The sequence below is a fragment of the Orbilia oligospora genome (assembly GCF_000225545.1).
Source record: "Orbilia oligospora ATCC 24927 unplaced genomic scaffold scaffold00054, whole genome shotgun sequence".
Taxonomy (NCBI): Eukaryota; Fungi; Ascomycota; class Orbiliomycetes; order Orbiliales; family Orbiliaceae; genus Orbilia; species Orbilia oligospora.
In genome coordinates, this window is record NW_011645611.1 from 1,607,872 (window position 1) to 1,617,054 (window position 9,183).

At 46.2% G+C, this 9,183-nt stretch overlaps 4 protein-coding genes across 4 annotated transcripts; 2 read left to right on the forward strand and 2 right to left on the reverse strand.

The window, feature by feature from the left end:
- Nucleotides 1–338: 338 nt before the first annotated feature.
- AOL_s00054g496 (uncharacterized protein) lies at nucleotides 339–3,362 on the reverse strand (the record flags this gene model as incomplete). Its single annotated transcript, XM_011121812.1, has 8 exons — nucleotides 339–525; nucleotides 593–681; nucleotides 768–2,402; nucleotides 2,484–2,796; nucleotides 2,887–2,906; nucleotides 3,012–3,089; nucleotides 3,210–3,227; nucleotides 3,321–3,362. 8 exons carry the CDS (start codon nucleotides 3,360–3,362, stop codon nucleotides 339–341), a joined length of 2,382 nt encoding a protein of 793 aa, XP_011120114.1.
- A 1,161-nt stretch (nucleotides 3,363–4,523) lies between these two features.
- On the forward strand, nucleotides 4,524–5,116 carry AOL_s00054g497 (uncharacterized protein; the record flags this gene model as incomplete). Its single annotated transcript, XM_011121813.1, has 2 exons — nucleotides 4,524–4,564; nucleotides 4,654–5,116. 2 exons carry the CDS (start codon nucleotides 4,524–4,526, stop codon nucleotides 5,114–5,116), a joined length of 504 nt encoding a protein of 167 aa, XP_011120115.1.
- A 311-nt stretch (nucleotides 5,117–5,427) lies between these two features.
- AOL_s00054g498 (uncharacterized protein) lies at nucleotides 5,428–7,543 on the reverse strand (the record flags this gene model as incomplete). Its single annotated transcript, XM_011121814.1, has 4 exons — nucleotides 5,428–5,919; nucleotides 5,991–7,098; nucleotides 7,185–7,434; nucleotides 7,531–7,543. The coding sequence occupies 4 exons, from the start codon at nucleotides 7,541–7,543 to the stop codon at nucleotides 5,428–5,430; spliced, it is 1,863 nt and encodes a 620-aa protein (XP_011120116.1).
- A 397-nt stretch (nucleotides 7,544–7,940) lies between these two features.
- AOL_s00054g499 (uncharacterized protein) lies at nucleotides 7,941–8,351 on the forward strand (the record flags this gene model as incomplete). The annotated part of the gene is made up of 1 exon (XM_011121815.1): nucleotides 7,941–8,351. One exon carries the CDS (start codon nucleotides 7,941–7,943, stop codon nucleotides 8,349–8,351), a length of 411 nt encoding a protein of 136 aa, XP_011120117.1.
- Nucleotides 8,352–9,183: the final 832 nt, after the last annotated feature.

Here is a 9,183-nt window from a genome sequence, read left to right on the forward strand (position 1 = left end):
TTCGTTCAAGACCGAAAAAAAAAAACCCCGGGATGAAACAAAAACAAAAAACAAAAGAACTTTGCTCATGAATTATAAAGAAAAAGTTAAAAGAAGAAAGAAAAATACCTACAAAAAAGGGAAAAATATTGACAAAGGCCACAACGAGCAAGCAAAGTGGATATAATACTTGTAAGACAATACACAGTGAGAGAGAGATAATAAAGAAAGCGACGACTGTGTCCTGTCGTCATAATACATCAACTGAGTCGTGGTAGTTTGTAGTTTAAAGGGGTATTTCATCTCCAGCCTCTCATCGTCTTCATCATAGCTCTTCCTGCGTAGTTTTTTAAAAATATTTACGCGGAAGCAGCAGCTTCCTTAGCCTTCTTGGCCATGGTGTTCAATGCAGAACCGTTTCGGAACCATTCGAGCTGGCCCTCGTTGAAAGTGTGGAGGAGGTTGGTGCTCCACGACTTGCCGTCGGTGGACTTGAAGGTAACCTTGAGTGGCTCGCCGACCTTGAGGTTGCTGAGTTCCATGTCACTGTAGCAAATAGTTAGTTTTTTATGTGCATATGGATGGTTTATGTATTAAATGAAGGGTTACTCACAGCTTGTCGTCGGTCTTGATCTTGTCGTAGTCCTCTGGGTTCTCAAAGGTGAGAGGAAGCATACCCTGCTTCTTCAAGTTGGTCTCGTGCTGTTATCGAGGTAATTAGCATCCCTATTTATTTTGATTTGGAAATATATATATGCATATGTATATATTGCGAGTGAGCTACTTACGATACGGGCGAAGGACTTGGTGATGATGGCAAGACCACCAAGATGTCTGGGCTCAAGAGCGGCGTGCTCACGGGAAGAACCCTCACCGTAGTTCCAGTCACCAACGACGGCCCACTTGACGCCTCTGGCCTTGTAGTCGCGAGCGGTAGCTGGGACGGCATCGAATTCACCAGTGAAGATGTTCTTGATGGAGTTGGCCTTCTCGTTCTCGGCGTTGATGGCACCGATCAACATGTTGTTGGAGATGTTGTCCAAGTGGCCACGGTACTTGAGCCATGGACCGGCCATAGAGATGTGGTCGGTGGTGGTCTTGCCCTGGCACTTGATGAGAATTGGAACATCAGTGGCATCCTTGCCATCCCATGCGTCGAATGGAGAAAGCTTCTGGAGACGGTCGGAGGTAGGGGCGACCTGGACTTCGACGGTGGAGCGGTCGGCTGGTGGGGCCTGGTAGGTATCTTGGCCAGGGTCGTAGCCACGCTCTGGAAGAGCAATACCGGTTGGTGGCTTGAGCAAGAACTCATTGCCATCCTTGTCCTTGAGCTTATCAGTGAGGGGGTTGAATCGGAGATCACCAGCGATGGCGAAGGCGGTTGTCAGATCTGGTGAGGTGACGAAGGCGTGGGTGGCAGGGTTGGCATCGTTACGTCCGGTGAAGTTACGGTTGTAGGAGGAGACAATGGTGTTGGCTTCACCCTTCTTGACGTCACGACGATCCCATTGACCGATGCATGGACCGCAAGCGTTGGCCAAGACCATACCGCCGAATTCCTCGAAGGTCTGGAGCTGTCCGTCACGAGCAATGGTGGCACGGATCTGTTCGGATCCGGGTGTAACAGTGTACAGAGACTTCGCCTTGATACCGTGGTCAAGGGCATCCTGGATGATGGAGGCAGATCGGGACATATCTTCGTAGGAGGAGTTTGTGCAAGAACCAATGAGGGCGACCTTGACATCAGTGGGCCAGCCTTCCTTAACGGCAACATCCTTGAGCTTGGAGATTGGGGTAGCAAGATCTGGGGTGAATGGTCCGTTGACGTGGGGTTCGAGCTCAGAAAGGTTGATCTCAATCAATTGGTCGTACTCGGCACCTTCGTCTTCACGGAGTTCGTGGGAGTAGGCACGGGCGAAGTCACCAATAGCCTGTCTCTTGGTAGCCTTGAGGTAGTCGTACATGCGGTCGTTGAAGGGGAAGATGGAGGTGGTGGCACCGATTTCAGCACCCATGTTGCAGATAGTTCCCATACCAGTGCAAGACAAGGATTCAGTACCGGGTCCGTGGTATTCGACGATGGCACCGGTACCACCCTTGACGGTGAGGATACCAGCGACCTTCAAGATAATGTCCTTAGGAGCAGTCCAGCCGCTCAGCTGGCCAGTAAGCTTGACACCGATAACCTTTGGAGCCTTAAGTTCCCATGGGAGACCAGCCATAACGTCGACAGCGTCGGCACCACCGACACCGATAGCAGCCATACCGAGACCACCGGCATTGGGGGTGTGAGAGTCAGTACCGATGAGGAGAGCACCTGGGAAAGCATAGTTTTCAAGAACGATCTGATGAATGATACCAGAACCTGGCTTCCAGAAACCGATGTTGTATTTTGCGCAAGCAGTCGACAAGAAATTGTAAACCTGGATTATCACATGTCAGATATTTCCAAACCAAACCAAAAAAAATAACAAAATGAAAAACAACGAGAAAAAAAAAATAACCTCTTTGTTAATATCCTCAGCACGGCTCAAATCCTTAGCACCTCCAAGCTGGGCCTCGATCAAATGATCACAGTGGACAGTGGATGGAGTTTGGACCTGATCCATTCCGGCGCTCATGAACTGCAGAATGGCCATCTGAGCAGTCGCATCCTGGCAAGCTACTCGATCGGGTCGCAACTTCAAGTAAGACTTTCCACGTTCGATTTCCTGGGTCTCTGGTTCGTCAAGATGCGAATAGATGACCTTCTCGGCAAGTGTGAGTGGCTTGTTGTTCAGCCTCCGTCGGACAATGCTGAGGTTCTCGCTCATCTTCCTTTAAAAAATTCACGTGATTACGTCAGAATATTGCAACAAGTTAAACAATTAAAAATAAAAAAAAGTAAAACCGGTGTAAAAAGCATACTTGTAGTTAATGTAGCTTCCCTAAAAGAGACGATAACAATGTTAGCGGGACCGGAATAGATATATAAAATATGGCAATGACAATGATAATAATATCAATTGGCTTGCGAGTGAGAGATAATTTACCTTTTCCCAGTTATTCTGGTTGACCTTCTTGTCCAGAGGGGAGTCTGTGACGGTAGCCAGGCCTCGAAGCCTTTGAGCCTGTTTGTTACAAAGCTAGTAGTTAGAGACATTTGTTTCTTCCCCAATCGCCATAGAGAGTAGGCATTGCGCCTATGGCTGTGGCAGTCCGGTGGAAAGAGGGTTTTTTGTAGAACATACGGTTTTGAAGCCGGCATTCTGTGGGTAACATCGGCAAGGTCAGCAAAATCGCTCGTTTTTGAAAAAAATTTAAAATTTTTTTGAAGAAGAGAGAAAAGATTGAAGACTTACCACCTTGCATGCCCTGGGAAGGGCCCTCACTGTTGACAGCATGGTGGCTACAATGTGAGGAGAGTGATTGTGGGAGATGGAGAGGAGTGTGGGGGTGGGGTATGACGATGGTGGTGGTCAGTTAGTTAGTTAGGAGGGAGAGAGAGGGAAGAAGTGGCAGTGGTGGTGGTGGTGGTGATAAGGAAGTGTATCCAACACAAATATCACAGCATGAACACACACACAACAGCAGCAAGAAAAAGAAGGATTAAACCGATGAAGCTGGAGATGATGGAGAAGAAGAGAGGAAGAGAAGAAGAAGAGAATGAAAACCGGGAGTGGAGGGGAGAAATTGGGAAAAGAAGTAGTCGAGGACCTGGACGAAGGGAAAGAAGCAAAACCGCTGCCGAGTTGGAGTTTGGGCTAAGCACAATGAGGAATCTTCCTGATAACCGACGGCGACCAGTTTTTTTTCTTTCTTTGACGGTCAAACTATCAAACTGCCATTCGGATTAATTATATTGTTAATTGGTTTTTAAAATGACATCAGCCTTATATCACCGTGCTTCACTACCCTTTTGCCTACAAAACTACACCTCTTCTACAGTGTTTATATGATATGGTTCAGTATGTTGAATACTGTAGTGTAAGTATGTAAATAGATAGATAAACCACAGATACCCGTCGGCTACACGTGCGGTAATCCTCTCCTTCTGGACATATCTCCTGCTGTCCTGGGCCTTACCTGCACCTGGGCGAACGGCACTGGCTTCAAATCCGAATCACCAGTCTTCCCATTGGCCAGCCTTCTTTTTCCCTTTTCCCAAAATAAAATAAAATAAAATCTGAAAAGAAAAAGGTTTGGTTTTTAATGGCGCAAAAAGGCTAAGCCCAAAACTGCCACCAAACCCCGGCAAACTGGTCTGGAGACCATGCAAAATTTTTCCCTTACGATTTTCCAGTTTCAAACATCCTCGGCTTCGATCCGACCTTTCTTTTTTACTTCATACTAATACCGTCCCTCCGTATACAAGAGTGATAAAAGACTCGCGACAAGGGCGAGACGTGCTTAAATCGCTCTTCCTCGTTTTCGGCCCGTGTTCAGGAATCCTAAGCGTTTTCGGTCCTGACATCTGACCGTCGTTTTCCGAATCTATCTTCTCCCTCTGCTCTCTCTCATATACATCCCCATACATCCCCCATCCATCCATCCATACATACATCATGGGCCCACAACGGCTAATGAAGACTAGGAACAGGACTCGGTAAGTCTAAGTATTTCATATAAATACTAAACTTTATCCATATTTATTCTGAAGGATTGGTGATTGATTGATTGATTGATTAAATATAGCGACCTCGACCAAATCTCATCCGACATCCTCCAACCCCGCCGTCTGGAACAGCACCTCTCAACCCTTCCCCTCGAAGAACTCCCCGCCCTCGGTCAACTCTACTGCACCCCTTGTGCCAGATTCCTCGAATCCCAACATGCTCTAGCTCATCATCAACGTTCAAAAACTCACAAGAAGCGATTAAAGCTCCTCAGGGAACCTGCCTACTCCCACGAAGAAGCAAATGCTGCCATCGGCCAGGGTATAGACAACGGAATCGCTACTTTCAGAGTCAACCCGGAAGATGTGATCAACCGTGTCAGTAGGGATAGAATCCTGGCTCTTAAGAAGGCTCCGACGGCGACGACGGGGAGAGCTGAGTCTTTGGGTTCTGAGATGGATGTTGAAGTCGAGCATCAGCAGATGGATGCGCCTCCTCAGCTTGTCCAACAAATTTACGACGATGACGATAATGACTTGTAATCCTCTTTATCATCCGCTAATTCCTCATTAGATCATTCCCTTTTGTTAATGATGGCGTGGAGTTAAGGAGTTCTTTTAATTTTTAGAGGGAATTGTATACTACCAAAAAGTGCTTCTATCATATGCAATACGAATCTACATGCTATACAATATACAACCAATGCTATATATAAAAACACCGTGATGCCTTTTAAAACAAAGAAACTAATGCTCTGGATATTTACAAACCATCTTTTGTTCGTTAACTTCAAATGCAATTGCAATTGCTCGAGGTAGGTATTTAGCTAAAGAAAGAAAGAAAGAAAAAATAGCTAACCTCTCTTCCCCGTCACCGCCATCACAATGCTCGAATCCACACTGATCCTCCCCACCACCCATGCGGGCCACCAGACACACCATACCACAATGGGAGTCCACATACCCCAGACCCACCATCCAAAACTCGCCTCCTTGAGAATATCCTCCACTCCTAACCCCCAATACCCCGCAACGACAAATAACGCCGCAAACGGACTGGTAAGCTGCAAAAGTACACTATTCACCAAAGCCAATGGCACCGAATCTGGCGTCGTCCTAGCGAACATCAGAGGTAGTGAGAAGAGGCCGATTAGGAATGATAGTGAGAAGTTTAAGGTTGCGAGAGTCGAGAGGAACATTCCTAGGAATAAGAGGGAGAAGCACCGGGAGAGGTGGAAGGCTGGGAGGAGACGGTGCGGGGAGGCTGTCAGTGTGATAAGGATTGATATCAAGGTCGGTAGGATGACGGAAGCGGCAATGAAGATGTAGAAGACGGATGACATGGACTATATATTATCCTCATAACGTCAGTGAGTGGGACGTCAAAGATATATATCAGGGATGGGATGATACGGACCTTATAGTCGACTGAATTGAACACTGCGAAGGGAATGACACCACAGAAATGCACACCAATGACAATGGACATTGGCAAGAACAGCTCTCTCTTGGGCCCGCCATTAACAGCAATCACTTCACCTTCCTTCACTTTTTCACCTTTCTCACCCTTCTCACCCTTCTTCTCCTCCTTTTCCTCCACCTTCACACCCGCCTCCCCACTCCGACTCCTCGGATCAACCCACAACCTAATCGCCGTCAACGTCAACCCCACAGCCAACAACATCGCCGCCGGCAAATAAGTCCCAATACTAACAAACCTCTTCGGCGCCATCAACAAATAAAAGAAAAAACTCTGATGAAAATGTTCCAACAAGTTATTCAAACTCCTAAACACACTCTCCACCGTCCTCCCCAACGACCCTTCATCATGCCATCCACCGTCCCCATGAGTAGCAAGCGTAATAGCATCGATATGGTACGGTATAAAACTCGAATGAGGTCCCGTAGAATGTCCCAAAGCTTGATTCACCATCCCCCTCAACATAGTCTTAAGCCTATGTCTATACCCATCATCATGATTCCACATCTCCTGCAAATCCGTCCTCAACCCCATTTGATCCCTGGATATCTGTACCGCCGTATTAATCAAATCCAAATTCGGTAACTGCCCATTAATCCCATCGTATAAAATATGCAACGACTCAAACCGATGATAAGCTCCAGGATAATCCACAACCACAACCCCTTGTATAGCCCCACTCTTCACCGAAAGCGACTGAATATTCTCTCCATGCAAATCATGATACGCATCAACCCAAGCTTGAGGTCCAGCCCGAGCATCAGAAGATATTAAAAATATAATATCCTTAGACCATAATGACCATCTTTTGAAATATCGACTTAAGGCAAGGGTAAGTGCCACCCCGCCTTCGTTGAGTAGATGGTCTATATTCCTCCACGGGGCGCATAGAACAATTGCTTCGGTTGCATCCCCACGTGGGGCGTGTAATACCGCGTAGACGTTTTCGCCGGTATATTCCCCTCCGGCAGCTTTATAGGAGTATCGTTGTTTACCGACTTTAAGTCCAGCGGAACGGAAGATTTCGGCCATTCGTTCGGCGACACTGTATTCCCACAACCCTCATTAGATTCGAACCCAATCAAATTGGACACAAATAACAAGAAAAGGAAAAAAAAGGGGAAGACGTACACATCAGAAGTACTATTCCCTAACAAATCAACCTCCCTCCTAAACGCCCTAACGATATTCTGCTCGCTCCCTCCAAAGTACGCGTGGACCTGTCCCGGTAACAGTGCATTTTCGGAAATATACGTTCGGCGGGAGTACTCGTCCAACGGTAATAAAAACAACGAAGCAAGTCCGACAATAACGGCGAGGATACTGAGTCCCTGGAAGGCGTAGAGCACCACGGAGAGGTTCTTGCGGAGGTTGACGGGGACTGGTTTGGCATTAATAGACTTGTTAGCATTATTTGATGGAACCGATTAGGGGGCGGGGGATATATATGTAGGGATTGGGGATAAGAACTGCATACCCCGCAAGGCCATCGTGGCGGTTGTGTCGTGGAATCTTCAAGGGTGGTGAATCTGGGGGGGGGAAAGAGAGTGGGTTTGGGAAGAAAGCGAACGGGAAGCTGGTGCTGGGTGCTGTTCAACCTTTGGAAAGACGTGCCCTGAATGCCAAGCCGGATTATGTGTAACCATCACAACGCATCTTAACCTCAAAACTCCAACAATGTCACGGGTGCACGTTTCGTGACGTATAATAACGTTATACGATTTCAGCTACTCCACGCGTCTTGATACCCAATTGCACAAAATAAGTCCTGGAAGATGATTATTTCAGGCCTAATCTAAAATATTATGCTACTCCTCACTTCTACAACATCAGAATAATATAAACAAGTTTACGAGACAATAAACAACAAGTCTTTAACTTCCAAAAATGCACCTCTACATCGAAATCCAAGCCACAATCCCCTCCCGCGCCATAACCTTCTACACCACAATCTTCCCCTCCTGGTCCTTCCAAAAAGACGACTCCCTCCCCATAGAATACTACCGCGGCACCCTCTCCCAATTCTCATCTTCCTCATCACCACCAGCAACAGCAATCAACATCCTAAAACGTCCAGTACCACAAACCCCAGATCCAATGCAAGGCACAAACGCATTCGTATGTTCCTTCCCAGTTGAAGACGAAACCGCCTTCGATATCTTGCAAGGCAAAGTATTGGAACTCGGAGGAAAGATTGCTATGGAGAAGTTCCCTGTGCCTGGGAGGGGGTGGCATGGGTATTTTTTGGATACGGAGGGGAATACTTTTGGGGTTTTTACTACGACTTATAGGGAATGAATGGCTTCTCTAAGAATATATATTTTAGGGGGGGGATGAATGGGTCAACAAACTACAAGAGAGATTGAAAGAAGTTTGAAATATTTAGTGATCACTGGGGTTTATCCCTCCAAGCCAGCCCGCAATTTCTCTAAGACCACATTCTATGTATTTACCAAAATGATTAGCTACAAATTTACTAGCCTCGAGGCCACAAATGTCTCTCTAATCAATTACAAAACAAAGTAATCTTTCATGCAATTTATAAAATAAAAATGTAAAGTCAGTCGAAGAGGGTTATCAAGTAGCCCCCCCATCTGGTTCTCGTTAAACCGTATTTATATAAAGAGTGAAGCACACGATACCATCACCAGGTATAGTTCTACGTATATACTTATATATAGATACGGGTGGCTATAGCTATAAGTCTTTGATCTAGAATCTAGATACTAAAATCCCCACATGCACACCCCCCCTATATATAAACGCGGACCGCGCCTCTGAAGCTGCAATAAATTAAATATTAATACGAGACTACCTAGTAATAACTACCCAAACTAAAATCAACTATGCATACTAACCAAACGCCACACAACAGAAGAAAAGAAAAAAGACGAGTCTCCTCCTTTAATTCTATCCTTTATAATTAACATCCATAGAGCTGCCCCGATTGAAACCAAAAATATCAATACTATATATACACTCACAACAATATATACAATCCACCAAACGTCTTCTTCTAAGTTTAGAACAGCTCCAACTAAGTATCTAACCTCTAGCTCTCTTAGCAGCCGGTATATATAGCCCTATCTACAAGCCATAGTACTAAAAAGCCCCCCCCCCCCCCCCACAC